The following is a 27,650-nucleotide window of genomic DNA, read 5'->3' as shown; positions in this document are numbered from 1 at the left end:
CATATAATTCCAAAACCAAAATGTGCCAATAACAAGAAAGAAAGAAAGGAAGGAGGGAAGAAAGGAAAGCTCACCACTCAATGGAAGAGGTTCCTCAGGACTGCCTGGCCTACAGCCGTGTCTTCCTGTGTCGAGGCCTCCAGGCAGTAATGTCTTGTGCAGGTGTGCGAGCTGCTCCAAGTTGCAGCCCTGCAGATATCTTTGATCTGGACCCAGGCAAGGAGGACCGTATTGGAAGCCATGGACCTTGTAGAATGTAGAACTCTACCTTCCAGGGATTTGCCTGCTGCTGAATGACAAAAACGTATGGCACTGGCCACCCACCGAGCAATCCCCTGCTTGGACAAGGGCAAGCCCTCGCGAGGAGCGCTAAACGAAACAAACAGTTGAGAAGATTTTCGGAATGCTTTAGTACGGTCCAGATAGTGCTTCAAACATCTCTGCCCATCCAGAGAGTGGAGTGCTCTTTCTGCCGGCGTAGAGTGCTGAGGAAAGAAAGCCTTAAGGATCACCGGCTCATTTAAATGAAAGTCCGAAGGCACCTTAGGTATGAACCTTGGGTTAGTCCTTAGGATCACTGTATTTTTCTTGAATTGTAGGAAGGGTTTGTCAGAGCCTGTAATTCACCCATTTTTCTTGCAGAAGTGAGAGCTAGGAGAAGCGCCACCTTCCAAGAAAGGAATTTCAAATCTGCTCGAGGAATCGGCTCAAAGGGGTGCTTCATCAGCTGGGTGAGAACCAAATTCAAATGCCACATAGGAGGCGGAGGCCTCACTGAAGGAAAGACTCTAAAGAGGCCTTTGAGGAACTGCTTGACAATCCTGACCAAAGAGAAGGTCCAGATGCAGTGCGTCTATAGCGAGAAACTGCAGCCAAATGAACCTTTATGGATGAATGAGCCAGCCCCGCTTTAGCCAAAGACATGAAATATGGAAGAACTTGGTGAGGTTGAAATGAAAAAGGGTCGAAACCCTCCTGAATTGAATTCAATTGAAAAGGCTCTTATATAGCGCATGGCTACTCGAAAGCATCCCAGCGCTCAGGAAAGATAACCAGAGGATAATAGAGGAACCATTAGCTAATCTGAGATCTCTAATTTCTCGGGAAGAGACATGTTTTTAGCTTCTTCCGGAACACAAGGAGACTGGGCTCATGGCGAAAAGATAAAGGAAGAGAATTCCACAATTTGGATACATTCAGTGAAAAAAAGACGGCCACCGGAGCGGGATCTGTTGATTCTTGGAGTCACTGCAAGATTCTGGTCGTTAGAGCAAAGATTTAGAGAGGACTTGTAGGGCATTACCATGTTTTCTAAGATGGGAGGGCCTTTCCCGTGGATGATTTTATGTGCCATACACAGCGACTTAAAATGGACCCGCTCTTTCACCGGAAGCCAGTGAAGGGTTTTTAATGCAGGTCTGGCTGATAAGCAGTGACTGGTGCCGGTAAGTAACCTTGCCGCCGAATTCTGAACAACCTGAAGTTGTTTAATCGCGGAGACCGGGGCTCCTAAATAGATGGCATTCCCATAATCTATCCTGGATAGAATCAATGACTGTATTAAGATTTTTCTTGCTTTTTCCGGCAATTGTGGAAGGATTTTACGCGTGGATTTCAGGAGCCCAAACAGGTGGCAGCTGTTATTCTAGCCTGAGTTCTAAACGACAGTTCTACATCGAGCCAGATGCAGAATCTCTTCCATTTTAAACTGTAAGTCTTATTAGTAGAAGGAGCTCTGGCCTGAGAGAGCACCTCTTTAATCTCCTCCGAGAGATCTAGCTCAAGAAACTCTTGCTGCTCAGGAGCCATGCTGTTAGGTGTAAGGAGCGAGGGTCCGGATGCCAGATCTGGCCCTGGGACATCGTGAGAAGGTCTGGGACCATCCGTAGCAGCCATGGAGGGACCAGGGAGAGGAGATGAAGTTCCGTGAACCAGAACTGCCTCGGCCAAGCTGGAGCTATTAAGACCATCTTGCACGGTTCCGTTTTGATCTTCCGGAGTACTCTGGGTATCAATGGAATGGAGGGAAAAGCGTATACAAATGCGCTTGACCAGGCTATCGAAAGCACATTCCCCAGCGATCCGTGATGGTGTAGCTTGCTGGCGTAAAACTGGCATTTTTTGTTCTCCGGAGTGGCAAAGAGGTCTATTGAAGGTCTGCCCCACCGGTGAAAAATTTCCTGCAAGACAGTCTGGTTCAGTTCCCATTCGTGGATGACTGACGACAGCCTGCTGAGCATGTCCGCCTTTTCGTTTAGTATTCCTGGAAGATGTTCTGCCTTCAGAGATATCCTGTGAAAGATAGTCCACTTCCAAATCTTCTGGGCTTCCTGTGACAACGGAAGAGATCTGGTACCCCCTTCTTTGTTTATATAGTGCATGGCTGTGGTGTTGTCCGTGCAGACGAGAACTGTCGAACCCTGCAGCCATGGAAGAAAAGCCCGTAGAGCCAGACGAATCGCCCTGAGTTCCAGGAGATCGATATGAAGAAGGCGGTGCTGTGGCAGCCAATGTCCACTTACATGTAGATCCTGTAACACCACGCCCCAGCCTTCCAGCGAGGCATCTGTAGTCACAACCTGAGGAGCTGGATCGATTACGAAGGATAGACCTTGGGAGATATTCTGCTCCTTCGTCCACCACAAGGCAGCCTTTTTCATAGCCGGAGTGATTAGCACCTTGTCGAAGGATCCGTCCACTTGTCGCCATTGTAGGTCGAGCTGTTCCTGAAGTGAACGCATCCGTAACCTGCAGTGAGGTATTAAAGGAATGCAAGAGGAAATTGTTCCTAGCAGGGATTTGTAATGACGAACTGAAAGATACTTTCTTCTTCTCAACAGCTGAGCCATGGACATCAGTTTCTCTAGGCTTTCGAGGGATGGAGAAGCCTTGTTGAGAGACGTGTCCAGAATGGCTCCTAGGAATCGTGCTTCCTTGGACAGACAGAGAGATGACTTCTTCCTGTTGAGAATCAGGCCCAGATTGCTGAACAGACGCGTACATGCATCGACTGTTTCTTCCGCTGTCTGTCTGGCCGGGGCCTTCAGCAACCAATTGTCCAGGTAGGGAAAGATTTGAAAATGCTGCTTCCTGAGGAAGGCTGCCACTGGCGCTAGCACCTTGGTAAAGATCCTCGGAGCAGACCAAAGTCCAAAAGGTAGAACCTTGAACTGAAAGTGGCTCTTGCCTACTGTAAACTGTAGAAACCTCCTGTGGGCTGGATGAATGGGTATGTGAAAATAGGCATTCTAGAGATCGAGAGTGGCCATAAAATCCCCAAGGTTGAATAGACGTAAAATGTCCTGGAGAGACACCATCCGAAAGGATTGTTTTATGAGATGTGTTTAGCTCCCTGAGATCTAAAATGGGGTGCCACTTCTCCGGCGTCTTCTTGATCAGAAAAAATCTGGGAGTAGAAACCCTCTCCCTTCTGAGAAAAAGGGACCGGCTCTACAGGCCCTTTAAGGAGCATCTGATGAACTTCGAGCCGCAGAAGACGCAGATGTTTCGAAGGCATGGCGGCAGGGGGCTTGGAAGATGTACAAATTCCAGCGTATGGCCACATTGAATGATGTTGAGTACCCAACGGTCTGATATTATCCGTTGCCAATTGTGGAGGTATTGAGATACCCTGCCCTCCACAGATGTTGTATTGGAGGGGGGTACAGCAGGAAGAGCCAGTACACCGCTATTGTCGCTTAGAGGTGTCACACCCCTGGCGATTCTGTTTCCCTCTAGAGTTAGACCTAGAGAAAGAAGAGGTCTGGCCTTGTCTTTGATAGTAAGATGGACGATAAGACTGAGGCGCTGAATTATAAGAAGGATACCGTTGCTGTTGGTATGAACCCCTGTAGGTCGTAGTACTCCTTCCTCTGGCTCCGCGGAAAGAAATCTTCCGATATTGTAGGGTTCCTAAGGATCTTGCTGTCTCCGTAGCCTTTGTGATGTTTTGGAGGGCATCATCAATATGTTTACCAAATAATGCCTCCCCATCAAACGGAAGGTCCTGGGTTTTGTTCTGGACCTCCGGCCGGAACCATGTCGCCCCCAGCCAGCCTTGGCAACGAAGAACAGCTGCGCCTGCAAGCGAACGGAAAGCCGGTGTGGCAACGTCCATTGCGCAGTCGATAATCTCAGCTGATGTGACCTCTCCCTCCTGCAAGATTTTCTCTGCTTCCACTTTGTTTTCCTGAGGCAGCTGGTCTAGATATGGTGAGAGGTCACACCACATCTGACGATCAGATCTGCCAAGTATTGCCAACGCATTCGCCGCTCTAATCAAAAGACTTGCCATCGAGGAAAATCTTTTCCCAGCATTATCTAGGCATCTGCCTTCCTTATCCGGAGGAGTAGTAAGAGGCGCAGAAGGATTACGTTATTTTTTTCTGAGCCAACTGAGATATCACTGAATCCGGCTTCGGTTGACCTGTTAAGGATGCTGGACTGTCTTCAGGGGCCTTGTATTTTTTTCCAGATGCGGCAAGACTGGAATGACAGTAGCCGGATTCTTCATTGCCTTAAGACCTTCATCCCAGACATGGCTGACAATAGGAATGGAACGGACCGTCTTCCTATAAGGTTCTTTGAAATCATAAAGAAAACATTCAGTTTGGACTGAAGGTATGGGAAGTTTAAATCTGCTTGAAGCTCTTTCCATCAATTTATGAAACCCCCCAATGTCTGCTGGGGGAGAATCAGCTGTATCCGGTGTTGGAGAAGCTGGGTCCGGTATAACAATCATCCCACTCAGTACCCTGGTCCGGCCTGGTGATATCGCCCTGATCCTCGTCCGAGGAATCAATCTGCAACTCTGGAACCACCGGAGGTATGACTGGACTGGTTAATTGAGGCTGTGAAACCATCTGGGACAATGGTCTTGGCGAAGACACAGAACGAGCTGGCGGAGCAGAGAACAGTCTGCATCAAAGGAAGTGAAGGAGGAGGTGGCTGGGAGAATCTCCTCCTATAGTCCTGCAACATGTCTTGAAGATCCGTCAAGAGGGAAAAAGGTACAGAAACCATCTCCTGTCTAGTGTCTTCCTAACGTTGAAAAGGGTGATGATATGAGTGCCCATGAAGGTATTCACCTTCAGAATCAGTGTCCTGGCACTTGACTAGAAGCTGTGAGGGGCTATTGGCATAGCCAAAAGAATCATCCTCACCCTCAGAATCGTCTTCCTCCTCCAGAAACAGCGCGGGAGGCAGAGGGGTAACCCTTCTTGGTGAAGTCATGTCCGGCGTGATTCTTGTCAAAGAAATGGTGATTTTCTCAGTCGACGAAGACATCGTCGGCGGTACCGTCGACGGTGGAGAAGAAAAAGAAATCGTCGTCAACGAGGTCGTCGACGGAAGACCCACCGACGACGAGCAGATCGTCGACGACGAGATGGGCGTCGTCGACGAGACCGTCGACACTCCCGCTGTCGTCGTTGTGACTGTCGTTGCAGCTATCGTCGTCGACAACTTCGCCGACACCCTTGTCGACGTTGAAGGAATTCTCATAGTCGTCGACAAGCCCGACGACACCGGCGTCGACGAGCCCGACGACACCAGCGTCGACGAGCCAGACGACACCAGCGTCGACGGATGGAGACTTGAAGGCACCGTCGACGAGCTCGTCGACGGTGGAACTGTTTTAACTTGTACCTTTGAAACCTTCGTCGACGGAGTCTTTCGCATTGTCGTCGACGATTGACTATTCTTGTCAGACTTCTCAGATGACAAAGAAGAAGGCTTTTTAAAAGGTTTATCAGACTTTGCCACTGCTCCTGCTGAAGGTAGTCCTCCCCTCTCCTTTTCACCATGATGAGGAGATTCGCTAGGACTCCGGCTCTCAGACTCACGGGGGTCTTTTTTTTAGGCCTTTGCGTGATGGTCTGTAGATGGTGAAGGGGAAGCCCTACCCCTCTTCACTGACCTTCTGGACGAAGTGGCAGATGACGAATCTTCGCTGTCGCTTGACAGTGTTTCCTTTCTCGACTTCAGCTTGTGGAGCCAGGTGAGAAGGTGACCCTCACGGTCCCTGAGAGTCTTTGTGGAAAAGGTGCGGCAGATCTTGCAGTCCGGTGCCTTGTGGTCCGGATACAGGCAGTAGATGCAGTCTTTATGCCTGTCCTCCACATACAATCTTTTCTTGCCACAGGTGGAACAAGCCTTAAAAAGGGCTTTTTTTCTCCTTGTCAGACATTCCAAAAGAAATATCAAACAATTCTGAAGAAAAAACTGCTGAAAAAACAGTAGAATAGAGTTGAAATGAGCAGAGCTCAAAGGAGACTCCCTAAGCACAATGTGCGGTAGAAAATCTAAAGCTCTGAGGTTCTCTCAGGAAGGTTCTGTGGGGTGAGGCTATTCATATTGGTTGTTGCATTATTTTGGTCTCTTTTACAAAAAGAGGTGGATATGTTACAAAATGAGATAAGCCCTAGGCCTTTTCTTCTTTTTTGTATCTACTGCTATGTTATTTTTATTTACCGAGACTCCCATTCCGACGACGGGGAATGATACAAGCTATGGGAATCTATTGAAAGTTCCAAAACTGGAGTAAGCCGACGTTGCACCCCATAATTTTCTGAACATCCCTTAAATCACACACTCCATTTATACGAGCAAACATTCAAACAACTTCCCTTTCTCTTAATAGACCACAAATATTCACATTTTGTATAGGATCCCTTACGAGCCACAGTTGGTACAAATGACCTAATACAATGGTTACATCACTTTAGATAGCATAAGTGCCAGGACCACTGCAAATACATATACAGTTACCTAAGAGCTCTGTCTCAAGAGAGAGAAGGGCTCAAACTGGTGTCATATATTAGATTGCCCCCTTTAAGTTGTCTATGGGGTTGAAAAAGCTTTGTTGAATAAAAAGGCTGAAACTTTGCTTATGATCCTTTATTTACTTTATTCCAAATAAATTAAAATCTACAGTGTTATACAACTGATATAGGGGGTCTTTCTGCACCGTCTTCCATTCTCCTGCCATTCAATCTTCAGGGCCTAGAGTTTCCCATACATACTCTCACTATAAAGTGATAAACAGTTTACAGAAAAGCTGCAGGTACCCATTAAGAGTTCTATTTATTAGCACACACTTTACCACACATAATAGACATGAGTATCATACTTGCCTCGTCCAGTAAGGCGCAGTTAAAATTATTGTCAGACTTTTGATTTGCTCAGTGACTAAGGGATCAGGGTTTGTCTGAGGTGCCCAGCACCAACCTATTGATAGTGTATTCCCAGTGATGCCTGGAAGAGCTGGTACTTTTAGTTTTCTTTAGTGGTGGATAGGTCCTCTTAAGCTTGTTTTGAATAATGAAAAAGAGGCTGGGCTGCTTCTGAGTGCATCTCTCAGTCACGCTCTTTTGCAAACAGTCTGTTCATGGCATTTGTCTGCTCGTTGTGAATTTCTGGGAGATGCTGAGCTGCCACTGTCCTCTGGTGCCAAGGTGTGCAAAGCCAAAGCTGTTGAGCTTCCCTGGATAGCACTACTGATCTCATCCCCCTTAGTGCACTGCTTAAAACCCTACTGACTATAGGGTCTATACGGAATGGACTTCCCCTCAAGAATATGGAAAACACATTATTGCTCTTCACTGTAGCACATTGATATAGCAGAATCACTGCTGAGGAGACAAGCAGATGTGACTGGAAAAATCTTTCAGCTGGGTCTAGAGCACACCATGTAGAGAGGCTGCTTTCATTAGTACCACCTGCTGAACAGGAGGCTTCAGTGGGCACCTGTATTAATATGTCCATCTTTTCCACCATGACAGGCAGTGCTGCGTGGAACAAGATTATCTAATTCAAGACATATTCCACACAACATCATCCAAGGCAAGTAATAAAATGGTTAACCTGCTGGCGGAATGGTGGGTGTTCGGTTGTCATTGAGCTTGCCCAGCTCGACTGCGTGAAAGATAGCCCTTCAAACTATTTTTGACTTGTGGTAATGGCTCTACAGCTGGCGAAATGTGGAGTTGCCATATGATGGCTGAAAGGGTCAGCCTCCATGCTGAAAGAGTGGCATCAGGACACAGTATTCTGCAACTAGACGATGGACTCATACTCTGGGGTACTACACTCTGTGGCCAGGCCAAGAGACTTCTAGAATCGACTCAGGCGCATCTTCTCCCATCGAGAGTAACGATAACCTGGTGGATGCCACACAGCAGCCTGACCAAAAATGAGATATAAATAGGCGATTGATTTTTAAGACTCAACAGCTGCCTGGTTGCATGGACTGTCTCTGATTTCTGAACACAAGCAGGTGGAACTGACCTGGGAGACTGGTAAGTTTGCTATGTTGTTCACACTATTGTTCATGCCATAGCCTGTATAACTCAGAGCCTGTGGTGATATTTTGAATGTATGCAGCATGGAACGGATTGGTAATAAACTGTTCGATGGCTCTATTAAAGTTCAATAAAGTTTTAAAATAAAATAGTTAACGGTAAGGGTTAGTGAATTGAAAATGGATAATGGCAACTTAATTAAATATATATATACTTTTAAAAGGGGAGTGGAGGATATCTCCCCTAAGACGATGTAATGCTCCACGATGTAGCGGAAGCAATGGAGTGGCACACATTAGAGTGGCAAACAACATTCATGAAGCAGTCTCATTCAGTGGTCAGCATAAGTAATAAAGAAGACACAAAGTGACTTGAGATCCACAAGAAAGGCTACCTGTCTCACTAATAGCATCTTTTGCACAATTGATTCCCTATTTTCCTCTGAAACACCAGGCCTCTCTTTGGAGACAACTTCATAAGCTGAGAGTTAAAGAATGCTCTCACAAATTGCACTTGATGTTGATGAAAAGGTAAGGTTCTCTCTGTTGGAAATCGGGCAACCGGGTTAGCAGTCACCAGGTTCCCAGCACAGTGGTAGCTTGGCTCGAGCGGTTGGGGGTCAGGCACCGTGTTAAGCGTACGTCACACCCTCACAATAACCATGCGTTCATCCGTTCCAAAAACGACACTACACCGTAAAAATTATGGAAGTCAAGTTGAAAATATATATGTCTTTATCTTATTTTCTCTTAGTTGCAGGTTTCATAACATAAATACAATACAATAGGATTTTCCTTTAAAAGAGCAGGTCAAATAAACAATGCTACTTTGGAATTTCAATAAATAGGTTCAGGTCCTCATTAAGCAAAGAATAAATAGATGTGCAATAAATACAGACGGCAAATAAATACAGTCAGACAATAAATACAGTGCAGGAATAAATTAGTGGAAGGCAATAAAGAAAACACCTTCATTAAATAAGGTAGAACAATCAATGACAATTACAGTTCAGATCATTTTCATGAGGTAACTTGGTCTTATTTTGCCCATATACAGCTTGTGGTCATTTGCGTGGCATGGGGGTGTCCCACCTAGATTGGTCAAGGCTGGGGCTTAAGCTGAGGCAGAACAAGGGTAACCTAATGATCTGGCCCTCCAAACTACACAGCTCTTTACGGAGGTCACTGTACCAGTCTCAGTTCACCCCTGGCACTCCCAGGTTGGTCCTAACACCCCTTTAACCCCTAGGATGGTCTTTTAGGGCTCCACGGGGCCTCAGACGCCCCCTCTACCACTTACTGTCCTTTTCACGACGATCGGCTCCGCTCGGCGCCGTGTCGACGCCGTGAGGCGGCTCCGGATCGATGTCGCTGGGCGGTCTCAAATCGATGTCGCCGGGCGGCCTCGACTCGATGTCGCCTTCCGGCGTCGCAGGGACTCGGTCTCCCCGCTTCTGGGTGTCTCCGGAGTGCGATCTCCACTCCCGACCTCCGGCGCGCTTCACCTTCGTTTCCGGCGTCTCCGGTGGGCGGACTTCACTCCCCCGTCGACGCTTCACCTCGACCTCAGGTGACTCCCGACTCGACCTCCGGCGCCTCTCCACGACCTCCGTCGGCGCCCTCCCTCGACCTCTGGCGGCTCCGGGTACGACGTCTGCTTTCTGTCAGCGCCGCTTCTCTACCGCAGGCCCCAGGTCTCCAGGCTTCTCGACGTCAGGACTCCAGGAGGACACTGCTGAACAGGTCAGGAGCTTGCTGTTCTTCCTCTTTAAGGCCTGTTCCAAATGTTCAGTTCCTTAAGATGGTTCTTCTGGTCTTGGTCCCACACAGGGCTTTAGGCTGGGCTTGGTCAGTAGGGACTAGCATCAAGGGTGGGTTTCTGGACCCCACTCCAAGCACTGGTTTCCACCTCTGCTGCCTTACTCCGACCTCCTTCTATCTCTGTCTTCTCTCCTCTCCAGTCAGATGCCAACTGCCACCCTGAGATGGCCTCCCAACATTCTAAACTGCCTCCCACTATCACAGGATTCTAGAATGTTCCAGGAGGTTCTAGTTATGTCACAAGTGACAATGGGTGGCCACCATTTTGTGTCTCAGGCCCTCAGACAGAAGTTTCGGGGGTAGGGAAAATGGCTCCCTGACCCTGCATCAACACTAAAAAGTCTGGTGGTTCCCAAAAAGGAAAAATTATAACAGGGTTTGAGGCAGAAGTGGGACAAAATAAATAATGATGAGGAGGGACCACCCAAAGGGCTGACAGGTCTAACACGCGTCCCCCCCAGCTGAAAGTGGGGAGAGCTACCCAACCCCTTGGGAGTTCTCATCACTAAGGCGGAAATACCTTGAGAGACCGTCTGCATTGGCGTGGTCCACTCCAGGCCGATGTTCCACCTGGAAGTCCATTCCCTGTAGGGAGATAGACCACCTTAGCAACTTGGGATTCTCCCCCTTCATCTGCATCAGCCACCGAAGGGGTCTGTGGTCGGTCTGAACTAGGAAGTGCGAGCCAAACAGGTATGGCCGCAACTTCTTCAGAGCCCATACCACGGCAAAGGCTTCACGCTCTATTGCACTCCACTTCTGTTCCCTGGGAAGTAGTCTCCGGGATAGGAAGACCACGGGTTGATCCAGACCCTCTTCATTGAGTTGCGATAACACTGCCCCAATGCCATGTTCCGATGCATCCGTCTGGAGAATGAACTCCTTGGAAAAGTCTGGGGCCCTTAAGACCGGGGCCTCGCACATGGCTTGCTTCAGTTTCACAAAGGCCTGCTGACAAGCCTCCGTCCAGACTACCCGTCGAGGTTGCTTCTTGGACCTAAGCTCCGTGAGGGGGGCCACAATGGTACCATACCCCTTCACGAAGCGGCGGTAATATCCAGTGAGGCCCAGAAAAGCTCGGACCTCAGTCTGAGTCTTGGGGGGTTCCCAGGACATGATAGCCTCGATTTTCGCCTGGAGGGGTTGCACCGCTCCCCTACCCACCAAGTGTCCAAGGTACACTACCGACCCCTGCCCGATTTGGCATTTACTGGCCTTAATCGTTAAACCAGCGTGCTTCAGGGCCTGGAGAACAACTTGCAGGTGACGCAAGTGATCCTCCCAGCTGTTACTGAAGACGGCAATGTCGTCCAGATAAGCAGCAGAGAAACTCTCCATTCCAGCGAGGATCTGGTTCACCAGACGCTGAAACGTGGCAGGTGCGTTCTTGAGCCCAAAGGGCATCATGCAGAACTGGTAGTGGCCCTTGGGCGTGGAGAAGGCTGACCTTTCCTTAGCTCCATCAGTCAGAGAGATCTGCCAGTACCCGGAAGTAAGGTCAAAGGTACTCAGATATTGGGCAGCTCCCAGCCGGTCAATCAGTTCATCCGCCCTCGGAATCGGATGAGCATCAGTCTTGGTTACTGAGTTCAGTCCCCGGTAGTCCACACAGAACCTCAGTTCCGGTTGGGCCCCCGGTGGTGCAGCTTTTGGTACTAGTACCACCGGACTGGACCAGGGGCTGCTGGAAGGTTCAATCACTCCTAGCTCCAGCATCTTAGTGACTTCACTGTGAATGCTAGCCTTCACCTTGTCTGTCATCCGGTAGATCTTTGACTTCACAGGTGGGCTGTCTCCTGTGTCCACGTCATGGACGCACAGGTGAGTCCTACCCGGAACAAGGGAGAACAACGAAGAGTACTTCCCCAGGACCTGGCGGCAGTCCTCCTGCTGTTCAGGAGTTAGGGACGGGGAGAGAATCACTCCCTCCACCAACCCATCCTTCTCTTGAGACGCAAATAAGTCGGGGAGAGGCTCGCTTTCCACGTCCTCTGCTCCGTCAGTCACCATCAGCAATATGACTTCGGGCCTCTCGTGGTGGGGTTTGAGGCGGTTGGCATGCAGCACCCGTAGGGGCTGGCGAGGGGTCTTTAGATCCACCAAGTAGGTAGCCTTACCCTTCTTCTCCAACACCTCAAAGGGTCCTGACCAGCGATCCTGGAGGGCGCTAAGCTCTCCTGGTTCGATCACCCACACCTTCTGGCCAGGCTCCAATTCCACCGGGTGAGCATTGTGGTCATACCACGCCTTCATCACTGCTTGGCTGGCTTCCAAGTTGTCAGAAGCTTGCTTCCACAACTTAGCCATTTGGCTCCGGAAGGCCAGCATGTAGCTCACCACGTCCTGGGGAAGCTTTCTGGGAGTTCTTTCCCATCAGTCTCTCACCAGGCCGAGAGGTCCACGCACAGGGTGCCCATACAAAAGCTCGAAGGGGCTGAAGCCCACTCCCTTCTGTGGCACTTCCCTGTAAGAAAACAATAGACAGGGTAGGAGGACGTCCCATTTCCTCCGCAGGCTTTCAGGCAGACTTCTGATCATGCCTTTCAAGGTTTTATTGAACCTCTCCACCAGACCATTGGTCTGGGGATGGTAAGGGGTGGTGAACCGGTAGGTCACTCCACACTCCTTCCACATGGCCCGCATATATGCTGACATGAAGTTGGTCCCCCTGTCAGACACAACTTCCTTGGGAAAACCCACTCGGGTAAAGATTCCCATCAGGGCCCTAGCCACAACAGGTGCAGTAATGGTCCTCAGAGGTATAGCCTCTGGGTACCGTGTGGCATGACCCACCAGAACCAGGATAAACCTGTGACCAGCTGTAGTAGGCGGATCTAACGGACCCACAATGTCGATGCCCACCCTTTCAAAGGGGGTGCTAACGACGGGAAGTGGTTCCAGGGGAGCTTTCAGCTTCACCCCTGTTTTCCCACTGGCTTGACAAGACACACATGTCCGGCAGTAGGTGTCGGATGACACTTTCATTTGAGGCCAATAAAAGTGTGGGACAAGCCGGGCAAAGGTCTTGTCTTGCCCCAGGTGTCTTGCCAAGGGGATCTCATGAGCCAATTCCAGGAGAAAGGCTCGATAACGTTGAGGGACAACCAAGGCCCGTGACGATCCGTGCATGGGTGCCTTGGGTTCACTGTAGAGGAGGCCATCCTCCCAGTAAATATTGTAGTTCCCCTCAACGTTCCCTGCTGCCTGGGCTTCGGCCTGTCGCCTCAGTCCCTCAAGGGTAGGACACTCCCTCTGGCCCTTGCAGAATTCCTCCCTGGTCGGCCCTCCCTCCACGTGCCACTCGGCTGGGATGGGTAGGTTCTCCAGTTCGGTAACATCCCCCTCCGCGGACTCCTGGTCCACCACCTCCGGTGGCCTATCCGTCACACGGGGCGCGGATGCCGAGGCAGGCTCCTCCTGCCCTCGGTTCTCCCCTTGGTCGGCAGCCGGCTGTGCCTTTGTTCCAGGCTCCAGCCTAAACGAACTCCCCCTCCGGGTAGTCGCAGACCCTGTGCTGACACAGGCCCAGTCAGGTGTACCCAGCATCTCAGCATGAGTCAGGTATTCCACCTCCTTCCAAGCATTATGCTCCATGTCATTCCCCAGCAGACAATCGACTGGCACGGCAGGGCTTACGGCAACTCGAAGCAACCCTGCAACCCCTTCCCATTCAAATGGAACCTCAGCCACCGGATAGTGGCCCATTCTGCCGTCAGCCATCGCGGCAGGGTGGAGTACATTGGGAATCACCTGCTCTGGAGACACCAGTTGGCTACGTACCATAGTCATACTGGCTCCTGTGTCTCTCAGAGCCTCCCCTCTTTGGCCGTTGATGGTGACCCACTGCCCATACTTTGTGGTATTTGCGGGCACCTGGATCTTAGGAACCATCTCCCGTTCTCCCAGGGACACTAAAGTGACACCCGCCCACTCCCTTCCCTTATCTAAAGGCATCTCCTCCCCGAGCACTACACTAGCTACTCCGGGGGCCTTTCCTCCGATGGGAGGGGGTGGTCTTTTCGGGCACTTCACATCTCCCTTATAGTGTCCGACACCACCGCACTCCAAGCAATGGACAACCCTTGGCTGCTGACTCTGGCCAGGATCAGGGTTTCTGGGTGGGTTAGCCCTAGGGGTGAATCCTGTTCCCTTCCCTTGGAAACTATTTTGGGGGCCTTTAGAGAACTCCGTTTTCTTTTCCCCTCCCTCTTTCTTCTGGGGGGCGCCCTGTCCGGTCTTTTGAGAGTCCCCTCCAGTCCCCCTTGTGGACACCCGGGTACTAGCCCAAATGTCCGCCTCCTCAGCAAGCTTCCGGGGATTGGTCAGCTTGCTATCCACCAGGTGTTGACGCAGTTCGGGGAAACATTTTTCGAGCAGGTGTTCCTTCAACATCAAATCAAACAACCCCTCGTAGTCCCTCACCTCGCTGCCCTGTATCCAACCCTCTAATGCCTTCTTTGCATAGTCCAGGAAATCCACCCAATTCTGTGTGCCCAGTTTGTGGCTACCCCGGAACTTCTGTCTATACTTCTCGGGTGTTAGTCCAAACTTCCTCACGAGCGCCACTTTCATGGTGGGGTAGTGGGTCTGCTCATCCTACTCCAGGGCCAATAATGCATCCCTACCAGCTGGAGGCATGTATTTATACAATCCCCCTCCCCAATATTTCTCTGGAACCCCATGGGCTCTTAAAGAGACCTCATAGGCTGCTAGCCACTTGGCGATATCATCTCCCGCACTATAGCTGGCTACTATGTCTTTTGGCAGATAGGGTTTGGGTTCCCTGGTGATTTCTCTTTCTTCGCTGCCACCATTAGGAACAGTGTGTGCCCCGACCCGTAGGATCTGGAGATCTATCTCCCTGAGCCTCAACTCGTGAGCCATCCTTCGTTCCTCCTTTTCCTTCTCCAGCTTCGCCAATTCCCATGTGAGCTGTCTTTTCTCCCTCCGGTCAGTTAATTCTGCTTCTGATAAGCCGTTGCTAGAGACACTGCTGCCCTTCCTTGAAAGTGTTCTGGGCCCCGCTACTAGGTTCCCCACCTCAGGTTGGTACAAACCAGCCCCCTCGCTGTCAGGCTCTCCATCCCTATCCTCCTTCTCAACCTTACTTTCTCGTCGTGCCTCCCCCCAAGCCCTCAAGCTGGTCTGGAGCTCACCCTTCTTCGCACCTTGGGGACAAAACACCCCCTCTCGCTGACAAAACTCTCTGAGTTGGGTCACAGTGTAAGTTTCCACATCCTCCAACACAAACTCCATTTTGCCCACTCAGGATAGAAGACAGTTGCTTACAGAAGCTATGCAGGGGGGATACCTTTTGTAATACCTCCTCCCACCACCAGAAGTAAATTTGGAAAAAACAAAACTCGAAATTAGGAAGTCCGCTTGGAGAAAACTCCCGGTGTAGGCCTATGGACTACCCAAAGTTATTGTCGAGTAGACGCAAGCACAGCTCTATCCCACCGGTGCACACCAATTTTATGTTGGGAATCGGGCAACCGGGTTAGCAGTCACCAGGTTCCCAGCACAGTGGTAGCTTGTCTCGAGCGGTTGGGGGTCAGGCACCGTGTTAAGCGTACGTCACACCCTCACAATAACCATGCGTTCATCCGTTCCAAAAACGACACTACACCGTAAAAATTATGGAAGTCAAGTTGAAAATATATATGTCTTTATCTTATTTTCTCTTAGTTGCAGGTTTCATAACATAAATACAATACAATAGGATTTTCCTTTAAAAGAGCAGGTCAAATAAACAATGCTACTTTGGAATTTCAATAAATAGGTTCAGGTCCTCATTAAGCAAAGAATAAATAGATGTGCAATAAATACAGACGGCAAATAAATACAGTCAGACAATAAATACAGTGCAGGAATAAATTAGTGGAAGGCAATAAAGAAAACACCTTCATTAAATAAGGTAGAACAATCAATGACAATTACAGTTCAGATCATTTTCATGAGGTAACTTGGTCTTATTTTGCCCATATACAGCTTGTGGTCATTTGCGTGGCATGGGGGTGTCCCACCTAGATTGGTCAAGGCTGGGGCTTAAGCTGAGGCAGAACAAGGGTAACCTAATGATCTGGCCCTCCAAACTACACAGCTCTTTACGGAGGTCACTGTACCAGTCTCAGTTCACCCCTGGCACTCCCAGGTTGGTCCTAACACCCCTTTAACCCCTAGGATGGTCTTTTAGGGCTCCACGGGGCCTCAGACGCCCCCTCTACCACTTACTGTCCTTTTCACGACGATCGGCTCCGCTCGGCGCCGTGTCGACGCCGTGAGGCGGCTCCGGATCGATGTCGTTGGGCGGCCTCGACTCGATGTCGCTGGGCGGCCTCGACTCGATGTCGCTGGGCGGTCTCGACTCGATGTCGCCAGGCGGTCTCGACTCGATGTCACCGGGCGGCCTCGACTCGATGTCGCCTTCCGGCGTCGCAGGGACTCGGTCTCCCCGCTTCTGGGTGTCTCCGGAGTGCGATCTCCACTCCCGACCTCCGGCGCGCTTCACCTTCGTTTCCGGCGTCTCCGGTGGGCGGACTTCACTCCCCCGTCGACGCCTCACCTCGACCTCAGGTGACTCCCGACTCGACCTCCGGCGCCTCTCCACGACCTCCGTCGGCGCCCTCCCTCGACCTCTGGCGGCTCCGGGTACGACGTCTGCTTTCTGTCAGCGCCGCTTCTCTACCTCAGGCCCCAGGTCTCCAGGCTTCTCGACGTCAGGACTCCAGGAGGACACTGCTGAACAGGTCAGGAGCTTGCTGTTCTTCCTCTTTAAGGCCTGTTCCAAATGTTCAGTTCCTTAAGATGGTTCTTCTGGTCTTGGTCCCACACAGGGCTTTAGGCTGGGCTTGGTCAGTAGGGACTAGCATCAAGGGTGGGTTTCTGGACCCCACTCCAAGCACTGGTTTCCACCTCTGCTGCCTTACTCCGACCTCCTTCTATCTCTGTCTTCTCTCCTCTCCAGTCAGATGCCAACTGCCACCCTGAGATGGCCTCCCAACATTCTAAACTGCTTCCCACTATCACAGGATTCTAGAATGTTCCAGGAGGTTCTAGTTATGTCACAGGTGACAATGGGTGGCCACCATTTTGTGTCTCAGGCCCTCAGACAGAAGTTCCGGGGGTAGGGAAAATGGCTCCCTGACCCTGCATCAACACTAAAAAGTCTGGTGGTTCCCAAAAAGGAAAAATTATAACAGGGTTTGAGGCAGAAGTGGGACAAAATAAATAATGATGAGGAGGGACCACCCAAAGGGCTGACAGGTCTAACACTCTCATAGTTAAGTAAATAAATGATTTAATCGGAAGCACTTCAGCACCTGCTGTGGCACAGCATTCAGGGACAGACCAAGGACAAGCCTGACCTAAAAACGTCCTTATCTGAAAAAACAGAAACTGAAGTCTCACCACTCACCCCTGCATCTATTAAATGGTAGTACTCAGAAAGACTAATCTGCCAAAAGACCTCATGGAATTTCTAAAGGTAGCCAGTCTCTCCCTCCTCACTTCAGTATATTATTCTCCAGGAATGCAGGCAATACACTTTTACTGTCTGTTATGATCTCCTCACCCCCCCTCCTCAATGAATGAATGAATGAATGAATAGGTTTTGTAGTGTATGCCCCTACTTCAAAAAGTGTCCTGGTGCTATGAACTGCATGTACAACCCAAAGAGAGAGAGCCAAAGAGGAATGCTAGAAGGCCAACTTAATCAGAAGAAAAAAAGCCAGGCTTCCAGGTTGCTCCAAGAAACAGTCTGTTGTTCCTGGGGAAGCTGGTTCCATGCCTTTGCAGCCAGGTAGGAGAAGAAACACACTCCCTTTCTCGTGTGTCTAATCTGCGGCACTACCAACAAAGCCTCCTCTACTGAGCACAATGCTCTGGCAGGACAATAGGGTGAAAATCTTTCAGCAAGTTAGCAATATTTAAAGGGGATCTGCTTCTTGATGAGCAGCCAGTGGACAGATCTTAGATGGGGGTGATCGCAGTCTGCCCAGGGTGTCTCAAAATAAGGCAAGCTTCAGCATTCTTAACATCCTGGAATCGACCAAGCAAGGCTACCTACTGTCCTTGGTAAATTGCATTGGCATAGTCCAGCCTTGACATAATCATGGCATGGATCACAGTCTTCCTGCAGTGGAAAGGTAGTATAAAGACAAAAGTACGAAGCAGCCCAAAACAGTCACTAACCACTGCTGAGACCTGCGGTTTAAAAGAGAGCGGAGAATCAAATTTGACTCCCAAATTCTTCGAAAATAGGATGGAGGTGGGGGAGCCGGCAAGGATGAAGGCCAACAGGCCTCCCACCAGTTGGCTAGCTGCCAGCCAAATAAAAGGATTTGTAGTTCATCTGAATTGCATTTAAGAAGACTACTACGATTCCAGTCAAAAACAGCATGCATGCTAGCTTTACAAGACTTCTCCACTGATGTGGAGAAACTCTCGAAAGAACCATGCTAAACCAGGGAAATTCAAATGGATCCCACTTTGCTTTAGTAATATTGTGGGACAAACTTTAAGGATACATCAGAAAACATCTTCTCCAGCATTTACAGATTTTCCTTTTCGATATATGCATTAAAAATCCAGATAGTATACCAACTAACATAAAATCAATGATAAAAAATGCTTATTATAATGAGCTAGCCATATCCAACCTGGATGATGAGAGCCCACTCTACGGGTCGCCAAATATCCAACAATTCTATTTATCTTTTAGCACCCATACACATTCCCGCTTCCTTCTGACAAGGTTCCATCTCTGCACATTGCACTTTTTAGTGACTTTCCCTCGAGTTGGTGTGAGAGACAGACTCCCTGCCCATGCAATAATTCAGCTGAACAAAGCACAATGCACTTTATGTTGTTTTGCACTTTATATAAAGATGTAAGGGCACGTTTTATTGGGCCCATCCTGAGGGAAATTGCCCCCTGTCCATATCAGGATGGTTTTAATTACTAACGATCTCTGCCCAATGCCGTCACTTGTGCTGTGCTAAATTTTATTAGGACTGCTTTGTGACTTAGGAAAAAATATGAACTGTGATAATTAAATTGGAAATTAGGGTTTTAAGTAATTTTAAGCAATTTATTTATTCTGATACCCCTTGATTGACATAAAGAAATGGATAGTTTATAGAAACCCTTGCTCTGCAACTATATATGCTGCTTGATTATATTTAGTTTTTGCAAAATGTAATTTGGAATCATTTTTAGGTTGTGTTTTTGTATTCTAATTATGTACTTTTATGATTCGTAAGAATCGAATAAAGTTTTCAAATGAATGAATGATATATGCATTCGATAATTGCTTCATTCACCCCATATATTCTCTAATATTGCTTTGAACAGGAGGTTACTACTTCAGTCAAGCGCAGCCTAAACCTATTGATATTCCGCTATATATGTGTCCAGCCATTCCTTTACACTGTCAACCCCTGAGCTGATCAGCTGTCCTTGATGAAGTAATAGTCTGACAACACCAAGCAGTAGACAGACTGTTTGCCTAGTTCTAGGGCCTATTAAAATAACCCAATATAGCACTGTCTCACATGCAAGTGAGATAGTTCTGGATAGATAAAGTTTTGCAACCTTAGAGTGCATGCTCTCTCAAAAATATACTTTATGTTCCTAAAACCCTGCATGGAGATTTTTACCTTTACTTAAAACATCTGATTGTTGCCTCTCCCTTTTCACCTCCTTGCATTCCATCCTCTACATGCCCTTCTCTCAGAGTACAGCCTATTGTTAGTCATGTGCATATTTGCCTTAATCTATATTTTCGTATGTCTTCAAATTGCCCACACCTCCTCTAAAGGATCACAACCTGTCCTCCTTTGAAAGTCATACACTGCAACCAAGCAATACCTAATCTCCTCTACCTTGTCTACTAATCCCACCTATCATAGGGCATGCACTCACAACCCCACGCCCCCACTAATGATCACACCTAACTCCTACTAATTATTTTTTGTTTTTAAACTTTGTTTTATTGAGTTTCTCACAAAAACAAAACATAACAAAAACAAGCAGTGCAAAAGACAGGATACAAATCAATGGAAATACCATTTCCGCAGCACTAGGCAGGGTCACGAATAATAAAACATTACTATGCCATGTAGGTTACAGGAGGCTAAAGACATCCATTGGCAATAGCAGAATGATGAGCCCAAGACATAAAACCATTTACTCAAAAGTACAGAGACATATGCTATCAGACTTGGTCAATAAATATAGTATTCGGCAGCAAAGAAGGAACAGAATCCTCACATCTCATTTTCCGTGTCATCGCCTGAGCTAGCATTGCCTTCCAAGTTAAATTTATTAAGGTCTAGCCCCCAAGTCATGATTGCATCCTCAACCCTCTCGTCAGTACTGGTGAGGCGTGTATGAGGCTCCACCGCTGCAGTCCCTAAGCCAAGAGTCAGTCTGTTGCAGCCTGCTACCCATCCAGCAAACGGCTATTCTACTGTTAGCTAATAGTAATGAAAGCTGGGAAAGCTTGTAGTGGGATCTTGCCACCCTTCGGTCTAACCATCACTACTAGGAGGCAAGCCAGTGGGGTGAGGGGGATTTCAATATCTATTGCCCTTACTATGGTTGGTACCACATCTCTCGAGAAACCCTGTATTCCAGCCCAGGACGAGGCTAAGTGTAAGAAAGAAGCTTCTAGCTCCCCACAATGCACACAACTAGCTAATCTCATAGAATCAATTTTGTTCAGCTGCTTAGAGGTTCCATAGGTGCAGTGCAGGAAATTAAAATGCAGCAACTTGGACCTGTGTTTACAGGACACCCGCCTCACCAACTCGCAAGCGAGTCGGAATCCGTTATGCCCTCCCCCAAATCCCCAGCCCAGGTCCTATGCGCCGCACAGGCAACACCCTCTGCGTCTGCCCGCGCCATAAAATAGGGTAATTAGGTGCTTCATGTCTCCCTATTGGAGCATTCCATTGAGCACTCGGGAGGACCGAGGCACCGCCGTGAACCCGGCCCATATCTCTCTTGCCGTATTTTCCAATTTGGCATGATGGAGAAAGTGACCTGGTACCACCCACAACATCTCCTGTGCTTCCTGAAAGGTGAGAAAAACTTCCTCTGGGTAGAAGTCACCAGCTACTGTGCATCCTCCCAGCATCCGTTGTTCCATAGACATATCTTTGTCAAATCACACAGAAGGGTGCCAAATTCCACAGGTTGAGCTCCCTGTCAAAGGGGGCTCTATGCAACACCCTCATGATCACAGTCTCCCACATCACAGCTGTATGTCGTATCAAGTAGCGAACTGGATGTTCGGAGCGACCCCATCTCATCAATAACTGCCCCAGGGTATCACCACCCAGCATTCACTGACTTTTCAAAATTGTCGGAGTCAGTCACCCACCTCGCTGCGTGCTGCTGCGTGCTGCAGAGTGGCTGCCTAATAATAAACACGTGGATCTGGAAGGGCAAGTCCCCCATCTTCCATGTCACGTTTAGGAACTAATAACAGCACTGTGCTGTGCCTCCCTGCCCACACCAGCTTAATGAGCAGGCTATCCAATTTACAAAAGAATTGCGCTCTAAGTTGAGACAACGAGTTTTGGACTAAATGAAGACACCTAGGAAGGTGGACCATCTTTGCCACTGCTGCCCTGCCGATTACAGATTAAGGGAGTCTAGTCCAGAAAGCTATAGAGACTTCTAGCATCTCCAGGAGATGGTCTACATTCAGGTGATTAAATGCAACCTTAAGTGACTGAAACCACTCAGTCTCCCATCGGAGTCCCCTATCCAGCAGCCGGGCTGAAAGCGTCCCGATCAAGCTCCCGAGCAGAAACCACAGCGACTTACAGACATTGACCCTGAGTCCGGACACCAGTTCAAAAGCAGAGAGCAAGCGCATCAAGACCACCACCGATCATTCAAGGTGCCCCCAACCCCACTAACTCCTACTAATTTAGTTACCCATAAAGACATTGGTGGAAATTCATGGAATGGTATCCTTGACAGCACATTACTAATCCCAATAACCAACAATAATCACTGAATTAACCACTAATCTTGGTTTTCTGAGCAGCGCACTCACTGCCAGGCATAAAGCCTTTTAATGCCTCGTCAGGGGTAGTAAGCACTATATAAATGTAATTAAAATTACAATGTAATCATGTGAGGGGACTTTCCATGACCAAAATCACCATATAAGGCTAGATGGGAGAGTTCTGACATCTCAGATGGATTGCCAGAAGTTCCAGACATTTGTTGAGCAAGCTCAGTGCAGACTTTAAGCGAAAGGGCAAGAGTTTGAAAGCATAGTTTACAGATTTCACTGCCAATCAGAGAAAAGGCCTGATTTTGACAAACTACAATTGATGTCCTGAATGTTCAAAGGAATCATGAAATCACCTGGGTCCATGAAAGAGGTGGTACTCAGTACAATCAGCATTTTAAATTTTTTGACAATGTACTGGATTATGATACCGAGATCCAAAATGAATTGTCGCTTGTCCATTTCCTTCTAATCTACAAGGAAGTGCCTTGAATACTCTCCTTTCCTACAAACTCTAATAAGAATTTCTTCTATCATCTCTTTTGTCAGAAAGGCCTACTATTCCTACCTAAATAGAGTAAGATGCTGGTCACAAAAGTCCCAACTGGGTGGCATGTTTGGTGGGATCTGTGTAATACTGACACAGTCATCCCATGCAATGGTTTCCCGTACCCAATCATCCAATGTAATAACTTCCCATTCTGAATGAAAACAATGCTGCCCCAAACTCCAGCACCAGAAGTGCACACGTTTTTCCCCATGAATCCAACACACCAATTTCTCCATCCTAAGGGGTGGCATTACCTTGATAAAGCATATACGTTTTCACCACCATTGCAACCACGGCTACATCCGCCAGTGGACATCAACTAAGGAAAGATGGTGCAATTTAGGGCTATGTATTTTCCTTTCAATCTTGGTAGATGCTACCATAGTGACTACTAGTTCTAAACATACATTACTAACCTAGTACAATAAACCCACTAAGTGAAGCTTAATGTTCTAGTGTCTTAAATATAGACTGTTGGAGTAGAACAGTAAATTCTTTAGCTGTTATGTTCTAATATTCCAAAAAAGACAAAAGGATGAGCGGGGAACGCGGGAGAGCAATAATCTTTTATAGGACAGAGGGACACACTGAGAAACTCCTTGCAATTATTACCAGTAAACATTCCCAATGTGTTCTCTTATGGGACCCATAGGGTCATCACCTAAGAAATGTAGGCGAGTGGAAAATCATCTTTTCTTCTCACTGCTAGCTCTTGAAAATCATCTTTAAATTCCCTATGCCCCTCCCATTATAGTGGCAGAACACCTGTCCTGTGCAAAGAAATGGCTCCATAACTCCAAGTCTCTCACCACCGACCAACTGGATTTAAAAATACTAGCACCAAAGAGCTTCTTCATCATTTGGCATTGATAGCTTGCTTGGGTCCGAGACTTTCCATAACATGAAAGTGGATAGCAGCTGATATATGGGAGCCTCCATGCCAAATATGTCCATGAGTATGAATGGATGGCTTCCCAGAAACCTTGAAGACCTCTCCCAAGGCAAGAAAGGCTAAGACCAGATCCATCCTAAGTGGAGTTTTAGGAGGGAAGTTCCTCCTGTGCATTATTTCAATTCTTGGAGAAAAAACGAGGGGATTGACTGAAAAAGGTCTTACAGCTTCTCCTTGATGGCTCTGGTTCTCATTTGCAAGCTGTGCCTGTATGCAGTCCCATCATTGTCCAACAGCTGACACTACAGGCACCCAGGGTTTCCATCCTCTGTAACCTAATAATTATGGTTAACAAAATGAGCGACTAAGGTAGTGAAGGCTTATCTTCGGCTAAAAATATTCTTTTGGATCAAGTCTTGAATTCTTAATGGAACAATAAATAAATAAATAATCATTTTGACCCTCACTAGCACTTAATTTTAAAATCAAGCAACTATATTATCATTAGTGTTCTTTGTCAAGCAAGGTAAATAGCTGATTAAAACGTGATAGAACAAGATCAAATTTAAACTGCTTTGGTCAGTGCAGTAGCTTAAGTGTAATGTAAATATATTAGTAGACAATTTCAAATTATATACAAAGATTTTATAACTGAAATGGATAAGGCATGGTTAAAATGATTATTACATGATTCAAACATGTAACACATGAAGCAATGAGCAATCAAATGTCCGTACCTGCTGTCCATTTCGTATGAACGTTCCAAACCAAGTGCGAACTTTGGCATTTGTCCCCAGTAACAAACCGCTGACAAAACAGACCATATCGCTAACCCCGTCATCTGAAGATTCATTTTTTGTGTGATCCAGTGTCAAAGCTACTCCGAGGCCTGGAAGATGGCACTCCTCCACCTGGGAACATAAATCATGCAAAAAAACACAGGTTAATCATAAAAATATAAAATAAATACATTCGCAAATAGTGTTTTTCCATAGACAAGCCAAATTCTAACTAGGAGCAAAGCCTCTGGAAAGAACTCAAGGTATACTATATAGATGCTGTGCGAAGTTGGCCTGGTATGTGCTGTCCACTAATTAAAGTGGGCACCCTGCACCTTTCCAAACGACCCTTATGATATATGAGGTCAAAGATAACCTTTAGAAAGCTATCCTAGTGGTAGCTGTGGAGAGCAGCATTCAGGTTTAAACTTGAAGGAATGTAAAGCAGCTTGTTTTACCAGAATATCTCCTCCTGAATTAATTAAATGAAAGGAGAACCACACAGTAATTATATAAAAATATGTATTTATTAATATAATACTCTCTAGTATCCTCTACCCGAGGATAGAACACAAATCACACAATACGATATCAATAGAACAGTTGTAAGTACAACAATACACAGTGGGCTCCAGGGGGAGACCAAACCATATATACTGAAATAGTGGTATAACAACCACGACTCGGGTCAAGACAAGGTCTGGAGCACGTAGAATCATTGGGACCCCAAGGAACCACCCAAGGTGAGTAGATAGGGACCCCATAGAGGACGGGTGCAGTGTGCTAACACGACTGCGGGCTCCGTACAATTTTATGGGGAAGTCGCGGTTGCAATTTTACAGATTTAAGGACCATTCTAGGAGGACTTCGAGGAAACCCTTCGGAACTTAAGAGGTTGGAGAGCCACCCCACCTCTGGTTACCAAAGTACCAGAGTTACCTATCCCAGAGGAGCCGGGAGCATAGGGTTGAAGTGGGGTCGGAAACTGCCGTCGTTCTCTATGGAAGGCTTCGAAGAAGTGCTGCTGCTGTGAAGGTGAAAAGGGTCTGCTGGAATCCAAATATGGATTCTTGAAGAAAGGAACCTGAAAGCAGAGGGGACAGAGTCCGGGTCACTTCAGAGTGACCAGGGACTCGGTACACTAATGCCCACAAATGTTGGGTGCTTCAGGTGCGAAGAAGGGATGCTGGACTCTGCAGCCGCGAGGACCAGGAGACGTCGTTGATGACGACAAGGAGCCAGATGTGAGCTGTCCCACGAAGGATGTCGAGCGCTAAGAGGTCGGTGTCCGGCTGGAGCACCAACAAGCCTTGGCAAAAGCAACCCACGCAGGCAGGTCAAGCAGGTTACGGTGTGGACCAGCAAGGTTCAGGGGACTCACCAAGCAATGGGGAGTCAGGGCACGTCTGAAGCAACCAGGAAAGCCCAACAGAATTCAAGATGACCCTCAGGAGGACCCACAGGCCGAATGACCAGGAATCATGAGGGAACCTCGAGCAAGATCACAAAGTACCAGCCCATGCAGAACTCGGTGTGAGGAGGCCGGAGTTCTTTGGTGGAAATACTGCTCAGGGTCAGGACTACACGGAGTCCAATGCACAAACTCAGGAATCGCCAACAAGCATATGTACTTGCAAATAGACGCGGTGCACAGGGATTCGGGTTATGCAGTCCCCCACGAGGGATACGGGCCTCAAACTTGCTGAGAGGGTAGATCAACCTCAGGGACCATTAGAATCCACCTCCTGTGTTGCTGGAGCCTTCAGAGTCCGCAGGAGCTCAGGATCAGCAGACCTCTCAGTTGCGTTATGGTGCCTGCGAATGCAGGGGAGTGACTCCTTCAGCCGAAGGGAGATCCTTCAGTTGTCAGTGCACCACAGGTCCTGCACGGAGCCCGTATGGAGAAAGGGCACAGACAAAGCTTTGGACGGAGAGGGAGACTAAGTTGGTCGGACCCAGTCAAAGTCCAGAGTGTCCAGACGGTCGAAGGTCAGTGGTTTCTTCATGTAAAATCTTGTCCATGTAAAATCTAAAGAGCTACAGTCAGGTAAGCCCTTCTGTACCCATGGGAGAGGGTTGGACAGATTCAGGGGGCCCTCCTAGGGGTGGATCAAGACAGAGGGGAGATTACTCGCATGAACTTTGTTCAGTTTCGCGCCAAAGCAGGAGACAACGGCTCCCAGAACTGGTTTGAGATGGACTATGCACAGAGACACTAGGTGCAGACTTTCATGCACTCTCAGAGTGCACCCACCCAGCCCCAATACACTAAATCCTGTCTGGAAGGTGGTTACACCTCCCTGTGACAGGATGCCTATTGTGCTGCCTTCCTCTGCTCGAGCTTGGCTCAGCAGCAGGAGGGCAGAAATGTGTTCTCTGGTCGGCAGCATCCATTTTGTACTGACCGGCTCGAGAAGGCTGGCACCGGAAAGACCAGAGACCCCATGAAGCTCACTTCAGAAGGGTGGAATCATACCTCTCACACCATTTACCAGTGTGGAGGTATGATTCCAAGGTGTTTGATACCAAACACGACATACTTTGTTTCAGCTGTTTTCGAGATACCATTTACCGCGAGGTTATAATGCACTTCCACCTATATGTCTGGCTGAGTCACAGACAACCCGGGAGAATGGTCTCCGAAGGCTGCATAGGGGCTCTGCTCAAGCAGGAGCACCCTCTCACGTAAAACCCAGCACCCTGCCTTCAGGATTGTTAAGGCCTACTATAGGGGTGACTTATAAGTTTTAAGTGTGGTGACCTATAGATGTAGTGAACCAATATCTAAAGTAAGTGGTGCAAGCACCAGCTTACACAGGCTACAGTAGCAGACCTGTAGTTCCATTTTGCATGGCCTCTCATGGGTGGCATAATACATGCTTCAGCCCAGGGGAGGCCTGTGGGGGTACCTATGCCCTGGATAAATGGGTACCATAGACTAGGGACTTATAAGGGTACCCCAGTATCCAATATGGAGTGTACCTAAGTACATGTCTAACATTTTAGGGAGAAAGCAGATAGACTGGGGTCCTGATTAAGATCTCAGTCAGACTAGTCAAAAACAAGCAAAACGCCAGGCAAAAAGTGGGGGTAACCATGCCCACCTTCCTACAGATGTAAAGATAACCATGGTAACATCAAGGAACATCAAAGAATGGATCACAATAAAAACAACTTTGATATATATTCCAATTATTGAAACAAGTTAAAAAAAACAAATCTGTAAACGCTGCTTTATTTAATTTTGTTTACGCAGGGTCTCCCTGTATCTTCTTTTT

General features: G+C 48.0%; 1 protein-coding gene across 3 annotated transcripts in view; it reads right to left on the bottom strand.

The window, feature by feature from the left end:
* The window catches only part of INTS2 (integrator complex subunit 2), a 305,765-nt gene that overhangs the window by 220,124 nt on the left and 57,991 nt on the right, over positions 1 to 27,650 (bottom strand). For all 3 annotated transcript variants that reach the window (XM_085649420.1, XM_085649422.1, XM_085649421.1), the window contains exon 7: positions 24,331 to 24,504. In XM_085649420.1, coding sequence (XP_085505546.1) covers positions 24,331 to 24,504 — 174 coding nt within the window. The remainder of the gene's footprint in view (positions 1 to 24,330; positions 24,505 to 27,650) is intronic.

The sequence above is a fragment of the Triturus cristatus genome, chromosome 3_2, assembly GCF_964204655.1.
Source record: "Triturus cristatus chromosome 3_2, aTriCri1.1, whole genome shotgun sequence".
Taxonomy (NCBI): domain Eukaryota; kingdom Metazoa; phylum Chordata; class Amphibia; order Caudata; family Salamandridae; genus Triturus; species Triturus cristatus.
This window is presented reverse-complemented; position numbering and strand designations above follow the sequence as displayed.